At 51.3% G+C, this 24,217-nt stretch overlaps 1 protein-coding gene across 16 annotated transcripts in view; it reads left to right on the top strand.

The window, feature by feature from the left end:
- The window catches only part of PTPRS (protein tyrosine phosphatase receptor type S), a 162,911-nt gene that overhangs the window by 115,100 nt on the left and 23,594 nt on the right, over positions 1 to 24,217 (top strand). For 5 of the 16 annotated variants that reach the window (XM_063357684.1, XM_063357683.1, XM_063357677.1 and 2 more), the window contains 14 exons: positions 2,086 to 2,667; positions 3,604 to 3,737; positions 3,907 to 4,051; positions 9,980 to 10,285; positions 11,633 to 11,826; positions 12,267 to 12,293; positions 14,107 to 14,224; positions 17,739 to 18,329; positions 19,001 to 19,098; positions 19,565 to 19,818; positions 20,211 to 20,304; positions 20,535 to 20,750; positions 22,549 to 22,706; positions 23,728 to 23,739. In XM_063357684.1, the coding sequence (XP_063213754.1) occupies positions 2,086 to 2,667; positions 3,604 to 3,737; positions 3,907 to 4,051; positions 9,980 to 10,285; positions 11,633 to 11,826; positions 12,267 to 12,293; positions 14,107 to 14,224; positions 17,739 to 18,329; positions 19,001 to 19,098; positions 19,565 to 19,818; positions 20,211 to 20,304; positions 20,535 to 20,750; positions 22,549 to 22,706; positions 23,728 to 23,739 (2,929 nt within the window). The remainder of the gene's footprint in view (positions 1 to 2,085; positions 2,668 to 3,603; positions 3,738 to 3,906; positions 4,052 to 9,979; positions 10,286 to 11,632; positions 11,827 to 12,266; positions 12,294 to 14,106; positions 14,225 to 17,738; positions 18,330 to 19,000; positions 19,099 to 19,564; positions 19,819 to 20,210; positions 20,305 to 20,534; positions 20,751 to 22,548; positions 22,707 to 23,727; positions 23,740 to 24,217) is intronic. The other 11 variants (XM_063357687.1, XM_063357681.1, XM_063357685.1 and 8 more) reach the window with 5 other exon arrangements.

Here is a 24,217-nt window from a genome sequence, read left to right as displayed (position 1 = left end):
GCACGTCTGTAGGAGCGTGCATGCACAAGCGCGTGAGCTGCTGCATGGGTGTGTATATGTGCAAGGCACGTGTTGTACGCACGGTAAGGGAGCGTCTGAGCACGTGTGCAAAGCCACTGTGGGCACGTGTCGTGTTTATGCATGTGAGCATTTGTAGAAGTGTGGTGCCTGTCAGCCCTCACCGGTGCATGAGTGGGAATGTTGCTGTGTGACTGTGGGTACCTGTTCCTGCCTGTGGCTTTGTGTGTCAGCATGGGGTGAGCCTGTGACCAGTCTGCACGCACGGAGTGTGGGGACGCAATTACGCATGTAAAAAGGTAATTGCATGAGTGTGTGTGCATGGGAGAAGGAGCAACGTGGCTGTATGGGCACGTGGTGCCTGGCTGCATGGATGTAAGTCCGTGTCGTTACAAGCCCGTATGTACACGTGTAGGTATGTGAGCATGAGCAGGAAAACAAACTTGTGCACCGCAAGTGCCATGTGCTGGCATCTGTGCATGCGTCTTTGGGGATCCCACACACAAAGAAATCCACAGCGAAGGGGAAGCTGGTGGCATGCGATCTTCCCTCGCTTTAGGACAACTGAGCTGTTTGTATGAAGAAGGCTGTGATTCAAACCCCTGCATGGTTGTTTCTGTCCTGGGATGTGAGGCTGGCTGGGCAGTTTGCAAGGAGCCTTGGATGGCTTGAAGCCTGCATGCCATCCCGTTCCAAGGTCAGAGATTCAGCCAAGGCCCTGAGGATCTCTGGCATGTGTGCCCTTGCAGTAGAGCCTAGTTCCAGCATCTTAGTGGCCGTTGTTGCCTCAGCAAGAGGGGGAATAACCCCAGCTTCCAGCTAGAAATTCCCAAGAGGAGCACGGGTGCAATCTTCAATCTATTCTGTCCTCAGCAGGGGAGTATTAAAACCCAAGCGGGATGCCCCTGTGGTTGGGTGAGTGTAGAGCTCTTTGTATGAGCTGGTGTCTGCTCTGAGTGATGGCGTTGCCCACGAGTGATCTGGGGGGAGATGGGGTGGGAAAGGACGTGGGCGGGCGGGGGAGAGGAGAAGGAATACTTTGGAGAAGGGGAGGGCTAAAGAAAAGCAATCCTGTTGTATCGGTGCATCCAACTAAGAAAGGTCCGACAATAGAAATGAGTAGGGATTAGTGATTCTTGACATTACGCTCATCCTGAGCTTTTGCACAGGGAGTGGGCTCACATGCTAGCAGAAAGATGCCTGGGGCTGGACTGCGGTGCTCTTTATTTTCCTGAGAATTTTCTTCCTTCCCCTGTTTCCCTGTCTTATTCTGTCAGTTTAAAAAGCTGCTGCGTAAGGTACATTGCTTCTGCTTCCAACTATCTTCTCTTCTCAGATGGGGAATCTTGCCCTGCTGGTACCTTCTGCCTTTTGTCATTTTATTTCTGTTCTATTTCCCCTTATGTTCCTGCGTGTAAGCATCTGCAATCTTTCCCAGTCAGAAGATGAAAGGAGAAGTTGGAGCTTTAGAGGTGCTCAAGTCTGGAGAAGAGGGTTGGAAAGGGCCTAGAGTGTGTAGTGAGGGAAACACATAAAGCTCGCTCTTAAAGGTGTCTGACACTTAGCGTGTGTCCAGCAAGCTCCTAAGGTAGTCTTCTGGGTGAGAGCAGGGGAGATGAGCATTAACACACGTTTGTGGCTTGAGAGGAAGCTCTCCAAGTATTTATAGTTTTCTAGTTCTGGCGAGCGCAGTCCGCACTAAACATGGAGAGATTCAGCAGCGCCAGAGCCGGGCTGCCAGTGCCGGTTCAGAAGATCTGATTACGTGCTCGGAAGGAGCTTCTGCAAAACTGCTTTTTCGTACTGCCGTGTGAGCGGCGGATGTGCAGCTGAAATCTGTGCTAATGATTCCAGATGTTTAGCTGAACACTTTCCTTTTGATGGAGCAGTTTAAGGAGGATAATAGAGTGTATAACTAGGTTCATAATATTTCAGCAGCACTTTACTGAACTGCCGCACTGTGATTGGTACTGTGCCTCTGGCTCCTGCAGCCCTAACTAGCCCAATTAGGCACCATTTCAGCATATGTGGGGTTTTTTTTAAATGTCTGTTCTTCCTGATTCTCAGCACTCCCCAAGGCTCCTGGGACGCCAGTGGTGACAGAGACGACAGCAACAAGTATCACCATCACCTGGGACTCTGGAAATCCAGACCCTGTGTCCTACTATGTCATTGAATACAAGTCTAAAAGCCAGGATGGACCATATCAGATCAAAGAGGACATCACCACCACACGCTACAGTATTGGCGGGCTCAGCCCCAACTCTGAGTACGAGATCTGGGTCTCTGCAGTCAACAGCATCGGGCAGGGGCCTCCCAGCGAGTCAGTGGTCACTCGCACTGGGGAACAAGCTCCTGCCAGTGCCCCCCGTAACGTGCAGGGACGAATGCTGAGCAGCACCACCATGATCATCCAGTGGGAGGAACCGGTGGAGCCCAATGGGCAGATCCGTGGCTATCGTGTATATTATACCATGGAGCCTGATCAACCTGTCAGCAACTGGCAGAAGCACAACGTGGACGACAGCCTCCTGACCACGGTGGGGAGCCTTCTCGAGGATGAGACCTACACAGTCCGGGTCCTGGCCTTCACCTCCGTGGGAGACGGGCCTCTGTCCGACCCCATCCAGGTTAAGACGCAGCAAGGAGGTGAGCACCTGTGTCGCTGCCTTTGACGCACTGGGCTGCAGGAGGGAGAGGTGTTGGCTTATAGCATTATCCAGCTGTGGCTGCCCTGTCACCGAGACATTTTTTTTCTTTATTGGTTCAATTTGGTTAAAACAAAAGTAATTTCCCATGAAGAAGCTCGGTCCAGTGGCTGGAGCCAGAGGGCCGAGTGCGTGATTTCTGATCTGTTTTTTCTCGGAAAGGTTGCTCCTTAAATGGGTGAGGCAATTAATTACGCAAAGAGCATCCATTTCTGCTGTGCCATGTTTCAAAGTGAGGTATCTTACTGTTTCCAGTTTCTAAATGTCTTTAATAGACCTAAAAGCACTCACTGCCCAGGTAATGGTGAAGCTTAACTCTTCTTGAAGTACCCAGAAACTACCTTCTGAGAGATGAGTAGGCAATGAGCCTTATTTTGCCTTTTTCTAAAAGGGGAGCAAAACAAAGCCCTAATTGTCACAGCAAATGTGTTGAGCTGAGAAAAAAAGGTGTTTTGTCACAGGGTGTCTCCCAGCATGCTTTCGGGTGCTCTGCTTACGGCACGAGGTGCTGGTGAGGAAACCCTGCATCCTCGGTGGGCTGCTCATGGGCTTCCCACTTCCAGAATCTTTTAATGCTGGGGATTAGTGGGAAGGGCTGTATCCTGCACTGCCAAGAAAGAGGCGTATGATCCAGTAGGGCTTGGTTCCATCTCCAGCAGCTCTGGATGTGCTGGAGTCCTGTGGTGGGGTTTAACCCTCCACTGCTTTAAAGGAAGGGCCGGCGCACTCTGCAGTGTGGCATTTTGCTGCTGACACGCTCTTCACACACAGGCTTTGAAGGAAAAGGGGCATGAGTATTGTAATTCACCAAGTTAATGTGGTTTCCTCTGTCTCTCATCTTGCCTCCTCTGCCCCATCGGCTCCTTCTCTGTGTCAGTTCCTGGGCAGCCCATGAACTTCCGAGCAGAAGCCAAGACAGAGACGAGCATCGTGTTGTCGTGGAGCCCTCCCCGCCAGGAGATCATAGTGAAGTATGAGCTCCTCTATAAGGAAGGAGACCACGGCAGGGAGGTGAGTCCGGAGAGGAGCAGCACAAAGGGTTGGGGCCCCGAGGAGCATCCCCACCCTCCATTCCCCGAGGTGGCTGAGAGAGGGGAGTAGGGCAGGTGTCTCTGGGCAGGGCTCGTCTCCGCTCCTTTTTGTTTGTTTTTATTTTTTTCTTCCCCCTCGCCCATCTCAGGTGCCGAAGAACTTCGAGCCAACAACCTCCTTCACTTTGGAAGGCCTGAAGCCCAACACTGAGTATGTCTTCCGGCTGGCTGCCCGCTCGGCTCTGGGCCTGGGGGCCTTCACCCCGGAGGTCAGAGAGCGCACCTTGCAGTCTAGTAGGTGTCTCTCCTTTTCCCACCCTTCTCTGAGGGGAAGACAGTCAGGGAGCCAGAGATGGTGGGCACAGGGGTATGGAGCTGTGGGGCGGACGTTGGCGGTGCTGTGGCGTTTCACACATCTGGGGTTCCTCTGCAGGGAGGCGGGCAGTGGGGGGGACGGGACACCTCTGGGACCTGCTGCCTTCTCCCTTTGCTGCCCCAGGTGGCTGAGACGTGAAGCGGGGCTGGTGCACGCTTTGGGGGGCGATGGGAGGCCAGTTAGCACCGTCCACTTGGTGGGGTGGGGAGCAGTGAAGAGCTCGTTGATGGGCCGCGCTGGCCCTTGGTGCTGAGCATGCTCAGGGAGGACGGCACCCCACCGTCGCGCAGCGGCCACCAGCAGAAACCGAGCAGCACCTGTCCAGAAGGGGGGCACGAGGAATGGAGCGGGGAGGCAGTGGGAAAACCGGGAGGAAGAGCAGAAGGGAAGGTGATTAATCAAAAGTCAAAGGTTTTCACCAGCCGTTGGGAAAGCAGTCCTCGTGCTCTTTTCCATGAGCGACTTCATAGCCGTGGGGAGGAAGGCCTGCTGGCCCAGCGAGCGCTGGGAACGGTCCCGTTTGGGCTCTGGCAGAGCGGGAGAGAGGAGTCATGTGGAGGCTGGCGGGGGGGAGGGAAATTAATGACACCAGGATGGAGCGTATGCAACCAAAATGTGCTGGTTTTAGTTTAATGGATTGTCTCCCTTCGCTGTTGCCCTGGGGACAATAACCCTGGATGGCAATATTTCAACCTGGGCTTTTCACAGATCTTTGCTTTTAAATGAGGTGTTTTTTCACTGCATGAGTGGCTGTGGCAGCTGTTCTTTGTGTTTTCTGTCTCCTCTCATCTCTACTAAATCACTCCGCTGCAGTTTGGAGTAGCCGGGAGCAGAACTAACTCAGAAATGGCTCTGGTCACCAGTGTGGGGAGAGAGAGCGCCTGCTCCCATCTCTCAGAGTCCTTAACAAGGGAGAGCAGCGGGCTCTCGGCTGGGCGCCTGCCCCATCTTTCTGTTTTAATTGTCACATCCTGCTGTCTCTTTCTCTCTCCCTCTCTTTCCCCTGGCTCTCTCCTCTTTCTCTCCCCCTCCAGGAGCGGGAGGAAAGGGGAGTCTGTTTCTACGTAGACAGAATTCCTTACCGGGGCATTCTCAGGCCTCCAGTCCATTCAAAGATACTTTGTTTTCTCCTTTCCTTCAAATGTTTTCTCCCCTTTTTTCCTTTTATGTTTTTGCTTACTCTCTCTACGTATCGAAAGAAAATCCTTCCCTGACTCTGCTGCAAATCGGCTGGTTCTGATCCCAGTATGGTACTGTCAGAGGGAGAATCACTGTGGGGTGGGTGAAAATGAACTGAAAGGACCTGAAAAAGAAGTGTCAAACTTAGCCACACTCTGCTTCTGTTTTACAAGGGGTTTCCCATTTTGAGATTCGTGGGGATGGGAGGAAAAGAGGGTTGGGATTTGTGCTTTCTGGTTCGATAAAAACGGGCTGGAAGAGGGGTGCGGGAGCTGATGGCAGTAGGGCTTAGTGACGCTGAAAATTTTTCCCTAAAGGGTGAAGAGAAGGGGATCCGGGAAAGGGGAAGGCTCTGGGGCTTTTTCTAACTTGGCACCTGCCCAGAACGAGGCCTGGTTTATTTCTGTGTAGCTCAGCTTTCGTAGGGATAGTTTCATTAATTTATCGCTCTTAAGAACATCAGCTGGGAGCTGTCAGTGTCCTGTAATACGGTGAAACTTTTTCCTGGCTGGCTGTTGGAGGAACGAGTCAATTCTCCCTGGTCCAGGCGACATCCTTCGTCTCACAGACCTTCTGGCTCGGGACAGGCTTTTGTGTCTTCCCTCTGCAGCTCCTTTTCCGTTCAGCTCCTCCTTGGCTCGCTCCATGGCTCTTCTTTCTTTTCTCTTCTGCTGCCTGCCTGCCTGCATGCTCTCGCAGCCAGACGAAACCAGCTCCCTGCTCTCTGTCTGTCTGTCTCTTGCTGAGCGGTTTCACACCACGATGGCATCTTGTCTCCGCAACGACAAAACCTCCTGGTCCTCCCGCAGCCTGCCGCGGTGCTCGGTGCTCTTCCCCTCCTAGCTCAGCTGGCAAGCATGTGCCTGCATGCCGCAGCCCTCCCTGCATTGCACACCTTTCTGCACAACACCCTCCACCTGCCTGTCAGGGTGGCTCCTCCGGAGCATCATAACCAAAGTAAAATCCATTAAACTAAAGGTAAAGTATCTTTTTCTTCTTGAAGTAGCTGGGTTTTAACTCTTCAAGTACCAGAGACGTAGATTGTAAAAGTAGCAGAATCTCATGGTTGGAGAAAGCTGTTTTGCCCTTTCTGACTAGCCGTGACCTTCCCAGTGCTCCTTGGCAACTCTCCTACTCAGAAATTTCAGAGTGCAAAGCATGCGCCAACAGACAGGGGTGGCAGGGTGGGTGCTGTGAGGCTGCACGTGCAGGTGTAGAGGAACAACGGGGCTTTCTTACCCTCTGTTCCTTCCTAAGAAAGGATGTTTCCCCCAGCCATTAGCTCTGCTCTCCTTCCCTTCCCCCTTCCTCACAGTATATGAAGTGAACCAAACTTATACAAAGTCTATGGTACCTAAAGGGTTAAAAAACATTGTATTGTACAAGGTCAGTAAGGGTCATTCTTGTGGCTTGGACAGTCAACTTTAAAGCATGTAAAAGATGCAGTTCAGGTGAGTACTGGCTGGTCTCAAGCGGATTCACAAATACAGTCCACCCTGTCGCAGGCTCGCACACACCTGCGTGGAGCCGCACACACTCCTGAATGTCCTGGAGCCCGCGGGAGGGCGGGGAGGGGATCCCAAAGAGCTGTCTGCCGGGTAAAAACAGAGGCCAGCAGACAACGATGATGATCTGGCTGGGAGGCTCTCGCCTGTGCTGTGGCTCCCTTTCCAGCAAAGGGGCTTGTTGCAGAGGTGAGCTCCCAGCCCCCAGTTTGGGCTGCGGTACTTTGCCTTCTGCCCACAGCTCCCACCTTCTCGATGCTGTCCCCGCGCACGCACGCACGTCTCCAGGGTCACACAGGTTGGGCTGGATTGTGAAGGAAACTCACAGTGCCATGAACTCCCCAGATGCGTCTCCAGTATGGCCAGCCAGCACTTGGTGGCTGTTTTCATCCAGGTGCTGTAGTCGATGAGAGTGACGGGGCCGGGGGCTGGGTGGGATCTGGGCCTTCTCCCCCATCACCCCCCCAACCCCCCCTTTTTGACCAGAGAAAGCACAAACCGTCCCAAAAGGAGGCCTCACTCCAGGGCCTCTCAGTAGGTCCCTGTGCTGGAGCGTAGAGGGTGAGTGAGCAAGCGAGCGTGACCACCCCAGTGCCAGCTGGAGCTGCAGCTCTGCTTACTGGGGCTTTCATAATGAGTTTCAGGATGGAAAGGGTAGGTCAGGTCAGACCCTCTCTGCAGTGGGTTTCTCGGCCGTGGTGGCTTTGGCTGGACTGCTAAGCAGGAAGAGTGGCTTTTAACACTACCAGCCCCTGATGGGGAGAAAAGAGAAGCGAACACTGGAAGAGGGTTGAGTCTTTTCCTCCGTACCCTGAAAGGGACTTGAGTAGTTCCTGGGCTGTGGGAAACAGCGCACCTCCCTTCTGGAGATGTTGGTGCTGCGGCGATTGGAGCAGATGGAGAGGGCTGCAGGGGGAAGGAGATCCCTCAGTGGGAGTCTGCTCTCTGCTCTCTCTACAGGCCGCTTAGCAAAAGGGAATGGATCGGCCTCCAGAACTGCCATTGCTGCAATAGCTAGGGTTCTGCTGGCGGCGGGGGAGTAACCCGGTCCGGGGAGCGAGCAGTGGGGCAGGGGGGCATTTTAAAAGCCAGTCATGTGCAGAAACCCACCAGGAGCTTGGTCTGGCCTCGTAGCTCAGTTTCTCTCGTTCTCTCGTAAGAAAGTCTTATAAATTAGCAGTTGAAGCGTGGAAGGTAGGTAAACAGACTGGGAATGTTCTGGAAGGAGTCACTTTTTATATCAGTATTATTTTATTATTATGATTTCCTTTCCGATGTTTTTTTGTTTTAAATTACTGGCTTGATTTATGTTTCATTCTCCAGTTTGTTACTTTTGGTTTTGTTTGTTTGGCATATTTTGTATTATTTTGCGTGGCTAGCCATGGCTGGGGATCATCACCCTCTGCAGTGGGGTTTCTGAGGATAAGGGTTTTGTTCTGCCATTTTAGATACAGCCAAAGCACAGCAATAAAGCATGAAAGTAGGAGGACAGCACCCAAAGTGTCCTGCTGGACAGAGTGCTCTCTACACTTTCTGCAAAACCCTCTGATTTCTGTTTGATGGAGGCATGCACAGAACACGCGGCGTTCGCTCCAGTGTGAACTGGAGAAAGTGAGACTTGATTTAGCAGAGTCCGCAAGGCAAGCTGGGCCTGAACATCTGTTTGTGACTCAGGGATGGGAGTAAGAGGGTTGAAAAAAATCTTCCCTCGGTAAAAGAGCTTTTTGTTGACTGAAAAGAAGCAGCGAAATGAGAAATGGTGACCAGCATTTATCTGCTCCCTTGCTTCTTGCAGGTGATGCTTTGGGGGCTTATAAGGACAGCCCAGTTTCTGGCAGTGTCTGCAGAGAGTTAAAAGCTGTTTATTGCAATTTGACTGTATCGGGTTAGACTGGATTTGCAGATTTGCCTTAAGTGTATCACTCTCTCTGCTTACCTGGGCTAATTGATTATAATCAGTGATTGAACGAAGTCTGGTCTAAGATTTCCCAAAGCGCCCAGGTTGCAGTGGCGGTGCAGAAGTGGCAGACTCTTTGTGCAGACTTCGCCAAGGTCTCAGACCCGAGGCGTCTCCACCGGCAAACCTGCGTTTCTGGCAGTTCTGCCTGTATCTCAGGGCATGGCCATGGCATAGCGGTGCGTGCCCCAGCACGTAGTGTCTGACAGAGCCGGTGTCAGCGTCCTGCTTCCTACTGAGCAGACCGCGCTAAAAATTACCTACTGCAGCTCAGTAAACACCAAAGTGAGCAGCGCTGCGCTAGCAAGCTGTGGATTACACCTTCCCCACCTCCTGAAAATCAGCCCTTAGACAGTTGTCTGCTGCCACCCTGAGAACATGCGGCTGCGTAGGGCCACGCTTCCCGAGGTGTCTGTCCTCCTCCTGGGGCTTTCACAAATACCTTGATGTAGTTTAGGCGGAGAGTGCAACACGAGTCAGACCCGCTGCCACTTCCGAAAACCCCGCTGGGTACCAGAATACCTGGTCAAACCCGCTGCCTCGCTCCTTTGCAAGGCCTTTCTCTAAAACCCTCCTGTCTAAACACAGAGTGGGCTCCTTGCTTGGCAATATCCTGAGCATTACCCCATGGTGTTTCACCTCCTTCCGTCTGTGGACAGCTAATAACTTCCATGTGGAGGTACAGACTCTTAAATTTAAGCCTCCTGGCAAAAGATTTTCTTTTCTTACTTACTTTTTGCAGATCCCTTCAAAGAAATCTGAGATCCCAGAGACTGCAGTTTGGAAGAAAGTGCTTTACCAGCCAGGGCAGGGTTTGCCAGACTGCTGTAAAACAGGGAGCTACAGGAAAGGTCTTTTATAGGGTAAAGCTGGGGGCTTAGTTTTGTGCCAGCTACACCGAGGAGAAGCAGCAGGACCCCGCTTGGCTAGCCCGCTTGCTCTTTCAGTCCTTTGCTTTACAACGTTTCAGTTTTGATGCCCCATTTCATTTCCGTTGGCTTTTTTTTCTTTTCATTTAAAAAAAAAAAAAGACAACAACAAAAAGCTCTCTTCTTTTTTAATTTTATCTTCCTAAACCAAATTTTTGTACGTTTTATTTTAGATTTTTTTGTTATCATTTTCCTTTTTTTTTTTCTTTTATCTTTCCCATCTTTTGTTTTTTTCCCCCTTCTTCCCTTTCCCTCCTGAATTTTCCCCCCTCGTAGAACCGTCTGCCCCCCCTCAAGACGTAAAATGCGTCAGCACCAGATCCACCGCCATTCTGGTAAGTTGGCGGCCGCCCCCGGCCGAAAGCCAAAATGGCGTCCTGGCTGGATACAGCGTCTACTATCGAGCGCTGGACTCTGAGGACACGGAGCTTAAGGAGGTGAATGATATCCCCCCAACCACCAGTCAGATCCTACTGGAGTCCCTGGAGAAGTGGACAGAGTATCGCATCACTGTCGTGGCTCATACGGAGGTGGGGCCGGGCCCGGAGAGCTCGCCGGTTATCGTCCGGACAGATGAAGATGGTAATTGCACTTTTTCTGGTTCTCTCCTGATCCCTGGTGAATAGGGGTCCCTGGAGTGGGCTTTTCCCACGCCAGGGAGGACAGATCAAGTCCCTTCTCCTGGCTCCTGTGGTGCAAGACTTGTGTCCTGTCCGAGACGTGCAGTGTCCTTTGCTGCCATCTCCCCGAGCCCCTCAGAGTTGGGGTCTGTAGGGTTGTCCTTCCCTGCTCTAGGTTTGGGGGGTTTAAATATCAACCTTCTGAGCCTTGACTGCACCGCTTTTCCTGAAAAGATGCTCTTGCTGAGCAAGGAGGCAGCCGAGGCAGCAAGGAAAAGAAATCAGAGAAGAGAAAACTCAGGAGCCAGTTGCTGCCAGAATTAGAGTTCTTCCCACGCGTTCCTTGTTACTAGCTCCTCTTTAAGTCAAAGTTTTGGTTAGTGGTAGAAAGGAAGAATCTCTGTTAAAGTTTGAAAAAACCTTCAGTGACTGTTAGCACAAAACAGGAGCAACAAGACTTGAATTTCCCTGGTATTTCTACAGTAAAATAAAACCAGGAAAAAATAGGAATGTGTGCATGAAGGGAGAGCACCCTCCCTGTGAGAGTGAGGTAGGACCCTCAAATACTATAGGTCAAGTAAATAATTTAAGTAAATTCCAGACTTCTCAGGCTTTCTTCCTCCATCCGAAATAAAAAGAATTTTAAGAAAAGCAATACGTTTGTCCCCATTGTGGGTCCTGTTTCGCTGAGCATCTACCCACATCCAAATGGATAGAATACCTTGCTCAGAGAAAGTATGGTTTTCTTGCAGATGAAGCTGTCATGCACTGTATTATTGTTATTATTGGTTTTGTTACTATTATATCCAAAAATCAGCTCAAATTCCATCTAAGACGTATTGTTTCCTGTCCTGAGATAATACAGCGGCTGTAACCACCAACCCACCTGCCCTGTCTGAGAGACAAGGGAGCTCCAAGGGCAGGTCCCCCTCCGCGTCCTCTCCAACATCCCACAGGCAGGACAGAGCTTTTCTGGCTCATTAGAAATTGGCTTTCCCCTTAGAATGTGATCTGGAACTATATGATTTCTTCCATCTGAGCAAACTGGGGACAAAGGAGCCTATGGAAGAGTGGCTGGACTATGAGGTGGACCAGTTTCCATGCATATCTCCGAGCCATGCGGAGTAGATCCCCTAGAATTGCTTCCCGGTTTCATTGAATAAAGGCCAGTGACAGATGATGGGATATCTGCTTCATTAAGTCTCCCTCTCCTTTCAGGGCTGATGATTCAGTGTCCCATAGGTGAAGTGACAGGCTCCAGATAGAAGTCCCCAAGTGACTCTTGCCCCCTTTCTTCCCTTCCTCGCAGTGCCCAGTGCGCCGCCTCGGAAAGTGGAGGTGGAGGTCCTGAACTCAACTGCAATCCAAGTGTTCTGGCGCTCTCCAGTCCAGAACCGCCAGCATGGCCAGATTCGCGGCTACCAGGTCCACTATGTGCGCATGGAGAACGGAGAGGCCAGGGGGCTGCCCCAGATCAAGGATATCATGCTGGCTGACGCCCAGGTAAGGACTCGCCGCCTGCGCCATTCTCCTCTCGTGGAAGGTTTGAGGGGGTGGGTGCTCCAGCCACCTTGTCTCATCACGAGCAACATAGTGCTGGAGAAAGTAGATGAGTGTCTCTATGACAAGGTGTATGTTGTCTTTCTGCAGTTCATTTGCATTCCCAGACAATAGCTATTGTGGAAGAGCATGAACTGCTGTCCCAGCACTGAACTAAATACCATCCATCCGCCCTGTGTCTGGGAAGTCTTTTAAGACAGGCAAAGGCCACAGTGGAACCTACTAATTTCTCCCACTCTACTTCTTCCTTCATGCTGGCCTGGTAACTTCTGACCTTGTGTGGCTGCTTGCTCAGGGATTCCTTCCTCATGCTGTGTCTCTGTCTTTCCCTTCTTTCCCCTCTTGTATTCTCATGTGCAAAACCTCTCTTGTTCTCTGCCCAGTGGGAAACAGATGACACTGCTGAATACGTAAGTAAAAAAGTAAAAATCCTCCCGTCCTGGTTCTGTCCCTTCCCTTCTCCCACTTCCTCTTGTGGTGTGATACTTTCCTTTTCCTTTATTATTTTGCAGTGCCAGTGTGCCTGTTTTAAAGCCTGTTGTTGGCGTTCCCGTGCATTGTCCCCACCCTGTTCACTTTGCTCGGCAACCCTGTGTGATTGTGTAGTTTGTCAGCACGCGGCAATACTGCAGGGTTTTCCCCTCGGCTCTGAAGGAAAGATGAGTCTTCTGCTCCTCCAATGGGAAGCAGATGGGACGTTGAATTTGGGATGACCTTGAACATGTGCGTAAAGCTGGGCTGGTGTGCAAACACCTCTGGCTTGTGTCTGGAAAACACAGTTAGGCTGAAAAGCATTGGGTATCCAAAGCCCCGTAAGTCCTAAGCTATCGGAGCATGAACAAATGCTTTGTGCCCTTAAAGGGCCGAGATTCCTAGATACTAGTTGATACAAAGCACTGAATCGCTATTGGTGCTTTTACCTTTTAATTAGACCTTAAAATCAGCTTGGCTGTTTGGCATTTGCTACTTCTGCCAAAATGCGAAATGCCTTCTGTGATCTTACAGCTACAAAGCAGTAGGAGAAAGCATTTCCTTCTTGGAATGGCAGGGTCCCAGCGTAATGCTGTATTAAATCGAATGTATTCATGTCTCCTAGAGATTGCCAGGTGCCCTACAAAAGCACGGGCCTTCTCTTTTACAGATGGAGAAACTGAGTCACATGAAAGGCAAAGTCTCTTGCCTAAAATCTTAATAAAACTCAGTGGCAAGTGTGAAAGCAGAACAGGTTTCTTCACTTCCAGAAGACAGACCTCACTCTGTACCTAATGGCTTCCAAACTTGATCAAAATCCCGCTGTTTTGAAGTTCTACTGTTCCACTCTCTGCTCAGCTTTGGGGGCAATACAGATGTTTTCAGGACCAGCAAATTCTTCCCAAGTGCTGCCCTGAGATTGAATATTGAAAGCACGAAGGGGTAGTGGGGGTGAGGGGAGAGGGAGGCCAGAAAACACGACAACATTCACAGCTCCCTCCTTTTCAGGGCCTTGGACAAAACCCTGCTGCATATGCTCTCATCCTGTTTGATTTAGCACGGGTATTCCTTTTACAACCCAGTCCCTTGAAGGGCTGAATGCTTCATGGGGAAGGGCTGGTCCTGAGGCCGGTCTTCCAACAAAAGCTCTTGGGAGCCAGGTGTGGTGAGGCTGATAGAGGATGGAGGAAGGAAGGTGCTGGGGATTTAGCAGAGAGCTTTAGCACGCAAGCAGAGAATGTCGTCTTGCACTTTGCGTTAAAGCAATCCCTTTAATATTATGAAGGCATTAAAAAATATCTCTGAGGAGAGAAGGGAGGGGGGTAAATGGAGAAAAAAATGTAATCTCCCTGAAACCGCCGAGACCTCCTCTGAGACGGCGTAGCGAAGAGGAACACTTTGAAGAGCGCAACAGCATTTTGATGGCTGAAGCAGTTTGTGTTGAGATAGGGAATGTGTGAGAGGTAGATCTGGAAGGGAACACGTTGAACCAGGGCCCTGCAGAGACACGCTGTGTTCACAGAGGTGCTGTTTGCAGCCGGGGTGCGCGTGCCTCTCGCTGGGGGAACGTGGCTCTCATCCTCTTGCCCGTTGCCACATTTACCCGGTTGCCCCAGAGTGTCTCGTGGTTTCAGATTCAGTGAGTGTTCTTGCATGCTAGGAGAGGGCTGAGAGTCCTGCAAGGAGGAGAGATCCACCCGTGTGTACGTACCTGAATATTTACATCATTTTCCTTTGGAATCTCACAAACAGGAAATGATCATTGCTGGGCTGCAGCCTGAGACTGCATATTCCATTACTGTAGCCGCCTACACCATGAAGGGAGATGGTGCTCGCAGCAAACCAAAAGTGGTCACCACGAAGGGTGCAGGTGAGAGTCTTTTTCTGAACCGTTGGGATTCACCATTTTCCTAAAGCCAAGCAGTTCTTTATCCAGACTCAGCTTCTTTCATCCCACTCCCTTCCTGAAGGACAGACTTAGAACAAATGCCATGCTGCCCTGAAGACAGAATTATTTCCAGTGAGGCAGAAACACCTTCATTCCTCACAGGTAGCCCTCACTAAATGACGTAATTTTCTGTTCAGCTCTGCAGAAAGCCCAGACACACCCAGAAATGCAAAAGCGGATGAATTCATTGCTTGTAATCTCTTGCGGTATAAATTTCTTTGCACCAGAAGCAAAGAGAAGCTCTGCCTGGTCTGACACCGTGTAGCTTTGATGGTTGGCACACACAGGTACCCTGGGGAACTGGAGCGCCAGCGGTCTGCTGTCATGGTGTTGACTTGCAAAGATCTGAAAAGCAGCAGGGAGACAGTGGTGGCTTATACTGCCTGCTCTTCTCTTCTTCTAGTGTCGCGTCTGAACATACGTCCCCTCTTTGCTCAGGACTAGCGAAGGGAAAAGCACTGACAATATTGACCTTTCCTTGCTGGCATTTCTGGGACCTGGGCTCTCTCTGCACATGCCATCCGGATTCATTCCTCCCTTTGACCTATGCTTCATGGCAAAGTGTCCGTCAGCCATGGAGGATGCGGTGCCAAGCCAGGCTGGCAGGGCCTAAACAGAGGAATGATAAAGGGCAACAGGGTATCCCTTGCTCCTCCAAACAGTTGTGCTGCGGGCAGAAAGGAGAGGTACACACTCCACCTGTCCTTAGCATCTGCATTCCTGCGGTTTCTGCAGTTAAACCTCTGCTCTGCGGTATGGGAGGAGTTCTGTGCAGCGGAGGGAGGCTGTGGTGCCTAGACCTGCAGTTGTCCCTCGCCCAGCCCATCTCTTGTTGGACTGTGATTACCTTCTCTCACCCCATCTTTCTTGTGCTCTTTCTTTTGGTCCTGCTGTCAGATGATGGCTTTCTCCCCTGTTCATTTCTTTTCTTTGTCTACTGCCTTCTCACCCCTGGCTATTTGTTCATTTTCTTCTTAGTTTTGAGGCAGTCGTCTTCACCCTGCCTGTAGCAGCTGCATAAACTGACATCATGCCTTGTTTCTGGGAGAACATTGCTCTCTGCCTCTGCAGTGATCGAAGGCCTTTGGTCAGCACAGCGTGATTAATCTGGAAACCTCTGCTCAGGCTCTGGAGGCAGCACAGACACTCAGCCGAGTGCACAGGACAGAGGGCTCAGGAGTCCTGGCCTGGAACACACAGGGCTGGAGCCGGGGCTGCCCTCCGTGCCCTTGCCTTTTCCCTGTCCTAACTCACATCTTCGTCTCATTTTATGTTCTTGTGTTCAGACGAGTGAATGGGATCTCAGCCTTTCTCTCCCCTCTTGCCTCTCCTGCCTAGTTAAGAGCGTGGTACGCAGGAGAACAGGGTTGATTTCCAGGACACCAGCTCTTGCAGATGTTACAGCAGGTTTGGATGTCAGCATCCAGGCTCCGGTCCTCACGCCTTGTAGCGCCGGTGCACTGTCAGGAGCCTTGTCCTTCACTCACCCTCTTCTCCTTCCCCCGCTGGCTTTGCCCACGTTTCTTCTCACTAGCTCCCTGGTTCTCTCCTCTTGTTTCCTTCTTCCAGAGGCTCTCTACCCTTTTCATTTTTCTTTCCCGGAGCCTTTCTCTCTGCCTCCCTCCCTTGTCACTCTTTCTTGTCACCCTCCCTCATCTCTCCCCATTAGGATTTGCAGTGCAGGTGATCAGTCACAGAGGGATGTTTTCTCCAGCACAGCCGCTATTACCCAAAACTCAATTTCCCCCAACTTGAAATAGCTATTTTAAAAAAAATCTTTCAAATGGCTCTGTAACATTCTTATCTTCTTTGCAGTGTTGAGTCAATATACCTTCTGAGAGGAGAGATTTCTTTCTTTATCATTCAGGGCTAGGGGCTGAATTTAAATACAGTAATACATCCAATTTTCTCCTTTACTGTCCAAACCAATTGCAAAATAAAACACTTCCCCCCCCCGCACTTTCTTCTCACCTTTCTTCCAAACAATATTTGTTGTGCAAATGTAATATTTTCAAGCTCAGCTGATTATAGTAACATTTGTGATAAAAACCAAAACATAAAGGTAATGGCATTGTTTTTCTCTTTAATGTGTTTCTCAGGCATTTCCAAGGGAGGGTCTCCCAGCACTGTTCCCTAGCCATTCTTTCACAGTTTGAAATGAATAAAGCATTTGTTTCAGAGACAGCCCCTCGTCCCCGTGTTCAGATGTCGGTCGATGCAGCAGGCAGGGTGGTTTCCCTGGTTTGACTCTGCCAGGATCCCTGGCGCAGGCAGCATCCTTCCCTGCCGGCCCCCTCTCGCTTCCTTACCCGCAGTACAGCTTTCCAACTCGCCCACCCTCGGACTCGTGCTGCGGGAGAGGGCCGGGATTTCTCCTAACTCCCTTCTCTCTCCTTCTCCTGTTCAACCAGAAGAAATACCGAGGAGGAGAGAAAGAAATTAGATCTCTAATAGTGGAGTTGAGCGTAAATGACGCGTGAGCTGCTGGAATTAATGCTCTGGTTTCTCCAGCTTCAGGATCCTCTGGGCCTACACATGTCATTTAACTGTGGCTGTGGGCTCGCTTAGCAGTCGGGCAGTGCCAGGGCTCATTAGCCAGAGCCACGGCACTGCTGAGCTCCTCCAGTATCGCCCCAAATGTGGAGGAGCTAACTGACAGGAGGGAGCTAACTGAAAACACACCAACGCTCACTGTCTTCTCCCTTCCTCTAGAGGAGAGAAACTGCGCAGAGGAAGCAGCGACTCTCCCTGCCCTCTGCCTTGCACAGATTTTGGGCTCTGTATGCTTCCTCCTCTCTGTACCCAACTGGGTGATCAGAAGCCTGCCAGACCCGCTGAGCTGGCCTCGTGCCTGCTGCTCAGGACCTGGGGCTGCCCAGACTCCTTTCCCATCCTTCATTACTTCACCCTCAGCTGCTCTGGACTTCCCAGCCTGAGCCAATCTGTTCCAGTCTCTTTCTGCATGAGTTGTGCTGTGTAATGAAGACAGAGAGAGGCCGGGAGTTTGGGGGACACCTGCGTTTGTTCTTCCCTGCCCTGGGAAGCAATCTGCTCGGGTGATTAGGAGAGGAGGCTGGGAGTCGGGACTCCTGAGTTTGTTCTTCCCAGCTGTGGGAGAGTATGTGGTCCAGTGATAAGGGAGGAGCTGTGCACGCCGTTCCGTCCAAGAAAATAAGTCCAGAAAGGTGTCAGTACCTCACAGCTGACACCTTGCCAGTGCACCTCATTTCCTCAACTTGATAGAGACCATCCGCCTGTACAGCGGGTGGGTAGCAGCGGCTGGGTTTACAAGGGGGTGATACACTACAGTATACAGTTAAACTGAAACCTTGTCACAGATTTGAGGACCCTGTTGCTGAAGCTTAAGAGTCTTTGCGTCTCCTCACCAGCCACCCTGTCCCACCTTTGACTGAAGGTACTTTCTCTTCTCTCCCAGTCCCAGGGAAGCCCATCCTCTCTGTGCACCAGACAGAGGAGAACACTCTTCTGGTGAAATGGGAGCCTCCGTTGGATGCGGAAGGCCAGGTGATGGGCTACCGGCTCCAGTTTGGCCGCAAGGATGTCGACCCCCTGGCTACCTTGGAGTTCACGGCCCTGGAGGATAAGTACACCGCTCCTAGCATCCACAAGGGCGCCACGTATGTTTTCAAGCTGGCTGTGAAAAGCCGGGCTGGCTTTGGGGAGGAAGCTGTGCAGGAACTCACCACCCCTGAAGACATCCCCAAGGGTTACCCCCAAATCCTCGAGGCGAGCAACATCACTTCCATGTCGGTCCAGTTTGGCTGGCTCCCCCCCGTGCTGGCCGAGAGGAATGGAGCCATCGTCAAATACACCGTGGCCTACCGGGAAGCCGGTTCTCCCGGCAACCCGCTGGAAAAAGACCTGCCCCCCTCCCCAGAGAACTCGTACACCCTCAACGGCCTCAAACCCAACACCGCCTATGATGTTAAAATCCGTGCTCACACCAGTAAAGGCCCCGGGCCGTACAGCCCGACCGTCCAGTATCGGACGTTCCAGCTGGATCAAGGTAGGACTTACGGTTTCTCCTCCCTCTCTCTCCTTGTAACCGGGGCTGGTGCCGGGAGGCAGAGAGCTGGAGAGGTCAAGCCAGGCTCAGCCAGGCTCGTGAGTAAATGCAAAGCACTCTGGTGTCGCACTCAGTCCCTCAGCTCCTCTCTGCCTTGCGTCAGGTAAGTCCCTTTTACCGCTTTCTTCTAAGTTAAGTCCGGACACCCTTCTTTCACTGGCACCTGAAGTGAGGGGCCAGTCGCTATACAGGTGGGAAGAGCATTTTCTTCAGCTTTTGCAAACAGCCAAAAGAAAAGAGAAAAATCAAAAAACCTCAAAATGTGACCTGGGATGGGTTTCCTCACCTGAGCATGCTCAGAAAGCCAGCACCTCGTTCCTGCAGCAGCCACCCAGACCCAGCAGTGTGTGGGCAAAGCCACGCACCCTCCCTCACCCCTCCCTGGGGTTAGGCATGGGGGCAGGGAGCACTGGGAGATGGACCTTGGCAAAACTCAAGCAAAGTGTGGAGGAGGGAGCAAGCCCTTCCGTTCTTGCAGCGGCAGCCAGACCCAGACTGGCAGGCCCTTTTGCCAGTGTCTGACATTCTCTTCTTTCTCTTTCTTGCTCTTCCTTCCCTCTGCTGCCTTTTCTTCTCCTTTCTCCCCTTCCTCCTCACTTTTCTCTCAACAGTTTTACCCAAAAACTTCAAGGTGAAGATGGTGACAAAGACATCTGTCCTTTTGAGCTGGGAGTTTCCTGAGAATTACAATTCTCCCACCCCATACAAGGCAAGTGGAATGGGGGAGTCAGAACTGTGTTTCTTCCCAGTTTCCTGGGAGTCTTGTCTGCCAAAAGAGGTAGGAATTCTGGATTCCTGCCTCAGATATGAGCAGATAATGGTTAATCACTAGATAAAGGAGGTGGGCTGGAAATCAGGGCTGTTGGGTTGCATTCTCACCTCTGTTACTAAATCATTGCCTCCCGAGGCAAGTTACCACAATTTTCCCATTTCCAGATAAAAATGTCTCTTTCCAGAGAAGTCACAAGTCTTTGCCCTGCATCTGCCTTATGCTTGGGGACCTTCTTGTGCAGTGGGCACAAGAGACAGACAGCCCCCTGCTCAGAGGTGGGTGGAGCCCAGCAGAGCTGAGTGCCCCATGTTCATTCAAAGCCACAGGGAGGAAGGAGGTTGGTTGCTTGAGCAGTATCAGCCTTGCTCATGGTACAACTTTGCTGCCTCTTCACCTCCCACAGATCCAGTACAATGGGTTGAATGTCGACGTGGACGGCCGTACCACCAAGAAACTCATCACCAACCTGAAGCCCCGCACGTTCTACAACTTTGTTCTGATGAACCGGGGCAACAGCATGGGTGGCTTGCAGCAGAATGTCGCTGCCTGGACCGCTGCTGACATGTTATCAAAGAAGCCAGAGGTGACCCACAAGCCTGACGCCGATGGCAATGTGGTGGTGATTCTCCCGGATGTGAAGAGCTCCGTGCCTGTCCAGTAGGTTTCTGTTAAACTGCAGATGTGGGGTGCTCAGTTTACGTTTTGGGGGTCAGCCCTGATGGCTGGAGTCCACAGTACAGACGCGTGAGGGCAGGCCTTGCCTGACTGTTGTATTTTGGAGCCACTTCCCAGAGCTAACGGGATGCCAAAGAAATGCAAAGGGAATAAATAAGGCGACATATCGTATGGGGCTGCCACTGAATCCAGGCTCGTTCCTGGAGCAGCAATAACAACTGTGCTAAATTAAAAATAAGGGGTGTGCTGGGTTGGGCCAGTGGGGCTGTTTGGGCAAACCTAGCCTTCCACGTTGGTGTGTGCTCTCTCTTCTTCTGTGGCTCGTAGGAGGAGATTCATTCCTTCTGTTTCTTCTGATTATTCCCAACTCCTAGGGCTTACTACATTGTGGTGGTGCCTCTAAGGAAGTCCCGGGGAGGGCAGTTCCTCAACCCCTTGGGCAGTCCTGAGGAGATGGACCTGGAGGAGGTGAGTGTGGGTGAAACCAAAGCCAGCTGTAGGGAGAGAGCAAACAGCTCTAATGGATGGAATGGTGACCTGAGACCTGGGAAGGGTGGTTTTAGCGTATCTGTGATCCATGTTTTGATTTAGCTAAGATGAGGCCAGTCTGAGTAGGATGGTTTGGTTCTCCTTCCTTCCTGCTCCCTTGATGGTGCTAAAGGCATTCAGGGCTCAGAGTGTTCCTTTGCTTCCTCCAGCTTGTTCAGGACATTGCCAGGCTCCGACGCCGAAGTCTACGTCACTCCCGACAACTGGACTTTCCCAAGCCCTACATTGCTGCCCGGTTTCGCTCCCTCCCCTCCCACTTCATCTTGGGGGACATGAAGCACTACGACAACTTTGAGAACAGAGCACTGGAGCCAGGGCAGAAATATGTCATCTTCATCCTGGCCGTGCTCCAGGAACCCGAGGCTGTAAGTGCTGCCTGCTTTCTCTTGCGCTCTTCAGACACTTGTGCCCCTCTGTCCTATCGACCAGAGACAGCAGCTGCTCCTCATGAGCTGCCAGAAGCCCCGGTGCCCTCCTGGCATTCTCCATAACTCTCTTCCACCAGATGCCAGAGCTTGAGGGTGTTTTTTCTTTGTAAAGACCTTCCAGTCCAGCTGCGGAGCTTTTGCGTGTGGCTTGTTGGAGCTGTTTGTGCTTGTGTCTGCGTGCAGCAAATGTGCTCTTCCAAGCAGACAGGCTGATGACACGGGCATCTTGAGCACTGCTTCTGCATTTTGCCAGTCTTCGTAGCAGGACTGGCTACGCTTCTGGCTGCAGATTTGCGTCCAGAATGGGGAGTACTGAACTATCCACTCAGGACTACACTCGAGTTCGGAGATCGCTAGGTCAAACCCCTTCACAAAGGGTAATTTCTTGTAAAGGCTGTCCTTGTATTCCTTAGAGCAATGACCCTAGACGTCCTGCTTTGAGAACAGCATGTCACACGCTCTGGACATTACTAAGTTCCCCGCCAAGCAGAGCGGGGAGCATTTTTTTATGGAAAACTACATGTGCTCTCTGCTCTTTTTAGCACTTCAGCACCTCTGCTGATTTCAGTGGTGCTGTGTTTGGCTTTATGAAAACAACTGTTTTAATATTTACCTGCCTCCTCCCTTATGCACAATAGAAAGCAGCCTAATACTTTGTTGTTTTTAAATCCCCCTGTGGAGTTGTAGCAGGGAGCTATTTGAAATTAAGGGTTTTCAGATGGTTTTTTTTGCCAAATAAATACTTAGTTGTGTATTTGATATTAAAGGATTAGGCTGACACGCTTCTGAATGGGTTTCTCAATCGGATTACTGCAGCTTGTGGTAATTTCTGCTTTAGAACAAGGTACTGCACGCTCGCTCACAACGGCCTGGATTCGCAGCAGCTCCCAAGTATGTAGCAGCATTTCAGTCTTGCTGAGAGCTGATAGAGTTCAAGGACCTAGAGCCCAGATCCGCTTCTCTTGTCCTTTCCCAGACTTTTCTCTCAAACCAGGGCACGCTGCATCTCCTCAGCACATTCTAGTTCTGTAGTTCCTGCGTAAGATGGGAACGTGGCCTTCCTGGGGTGGGGAGAGCGTAGCACTCACGAGAAAAAGCAGGCAATGCCCATTAATTAGGACTGGTGAGTTTTAATGTGCCTCTGATGCTCCTCAAGAGCACAGCTCACAGCATAACGAGCAGAGGAGACATATTGCATTTTATTAATTTATATTTAATTCTAACGGTGTTTTTTTTTCAGTCACCAGACCAGACTGTTTCTAAGCGTTAATTCTTGTTTTAATCCCTTCCCTCTTTCTCTGTAATCCCATCTGACTGTCAAAATCCAGATGGTTACATGAGAGCTTGCAGAAAGTGTTTGTGGCAGCAGCGAGGGCTCAGGGACATGGTGGGACCGAGCCACAGTCAACTGGTTTTCTAAAAGCGCCTTCTGGGCTGTGAGATCGGGTGAGCCGCAGGCACGAGGCAGTCTGCAGCTTCATGCGGATGCGATCTTTCAATGGTCTGTCTTGACTGGAGCTTTGGAGGAGGAAGATACCTGTCACATGGGTGCTCACAGAGCAGAGTTTGTTCTGTAGATTGAAGAGGGCATTTTCTCTGTTGTTATTTGGATTGTGCTGCAGAGAGCTCGCATCCTCTCTCGCGATGTCTGTTTTGGAATGCTGTATGCTTGGCCATTGTTTTCAGTCCCCATTCCATCTCTGAACTCTGTTCCACAATCTTTGATGTCTTACAGACTTTTGCTGCTAGTCCTTTCTCCGACCCTATCCAGCTGGACAACCCCGATCCACAGCCGATCATTGATGGAGAGGAAGGGCTGATCTGGGTCATCGGCCCTGTCCTGGCCGTGGTGTTCATCATCTGCATTGTCATTGCCATTCTGCTCTACAAAAAGTAAGAGATGCTTCTTGTCCAGATCTGTGACCATTCTGGATGTCCCCAACTCCAGCCCCTAAAGGGAGTTTCCTGCTTGGTCCTGTAGTTGTCAGCTGAGGGAAAATCCTTCCACCTGCACCAGAGAGAGGAGCTCTGAGGCAGAAATGCTGAAATGGAAGGGTCTGACTGGCACAGGGGAGATTAGCAGTGGGGTGCAGGGACTTGCTGCTTCAGAGTCTACCCCACGGCACTCTCAGTAAAGCTGTGCATGTCTATAGACAGTGTTGTGGCGTATGTGCAATGAGTTTGTCAGGCCTGTCACCTCCTGAGGAGCTGCTCATGGCCACAGCCTCACCCTCCTGTGCCCTGTGTGTGTGTGCACACAGTGGGGGTGAGGCAGAGAAAGCACCTTTGTGCTGTGGATCAGCAGAGACCTCCATTGTTCCCAGACTGGTTTTCAGATGGAGCTGGGAGACAAGAGCGACAGCAGTACGGATGCAATGCGAGTCTGAAGGAGAGAGGAGGGAACAGCCCCTGGAAAAGTCTCCCTTTTCCTTGCCTTTCTGAGCAGCTCATGGCGTGTGCATGGGAACGGGTCCCCTTGGGCACACACAGGCCACACTGTGCGGTGAAAGGGGACGGGAGAGGAAGCAGATGCTGAGCAAAACAGGTCAAGAAAAGTGGCAGGATGGCCAACGCAGGGGTGTCCTTAGCTGGGACATCTAGTGCCTGGGCTGGAGGCAGCTCTCTTAACCCTGCTCCATCTTTCATCGGCACAGCCGTGTTGCTTGTGCACATGGGTGTGTCTTTTGCGTCCCAGCACACGTGAAGCTCACACACAGGTGCTCTGGGGTCAGGGACTCAGGTGCTCCCTGTTGGTGTTCATTAGCACTGATCCAAATGGGTAGTCTTTGCTGGTCCCATCTTCCACCTGTGTTACCAGGGTCAGAGCTGAGAAATGCTTTCCCCTTTCTCTGCAAGTCCTTTCTAACCTGAACATTTGTCTTGTCTTCTCTCCACTTACTGCTTTCCTGGACAGCAAGCCAGACAGGTAAGAGCACCAGATTTGCCATTTACTTAGGTTCTTTCTTGCTGGCCTGGCTGTGCGTTAGGTGGTGCTTACTGGCTGTGGTGATGGGGCTTTGGTGGTACAGTTCCTACCATGAGGTCTGTTCTCACAGACACCCTGCGTCAGACTAGCACGGGACTGTGTTTGATCAGGGCAGAAAAAGCAAAGAAAGCCCAGCTTTCTCCTGCTTGGCCATTCCTAAATATAATGGCCCTTTCTCAAGCTGAGCAGCAGTGACAGTAAACGGCTCATAAAATGTTGGGTTAATGGAGCAGAGAAACACCCATTTGTGTTGCAGTCCGAGGTGATCACAGGTTTTCTCCATGTCTGACTGCTCCATACCCGCTGTCCCTGAGCCACTGCCGTACTGGACGCAGAGTCTCACCAGCTGAGCTGGCCTCGCCACATTGCAAAAGCTGTTCTTGCCCCATCAGCCAGGGACTTCTAACAGAGTTCGTTT

This window comes from Chroicocephalus ridibundus, chromosome 22, assembly GCF_963924245.1.
Source record: "Chroicocephalus ridibundus chromosome 22, bChrRid1.1, whole genome shotgun sequence".
NCBI classification, from domain to species: domain Eukaryota; kingdom Metazoa; phylum Chordata; class Aves; order Charadriiformes; family Laridae; genus Chroicocephalus; species Chroicocephalus ridibundus.
This window is presented reverse-complemented; position numbering and strand designations above follow the sequence as displayed.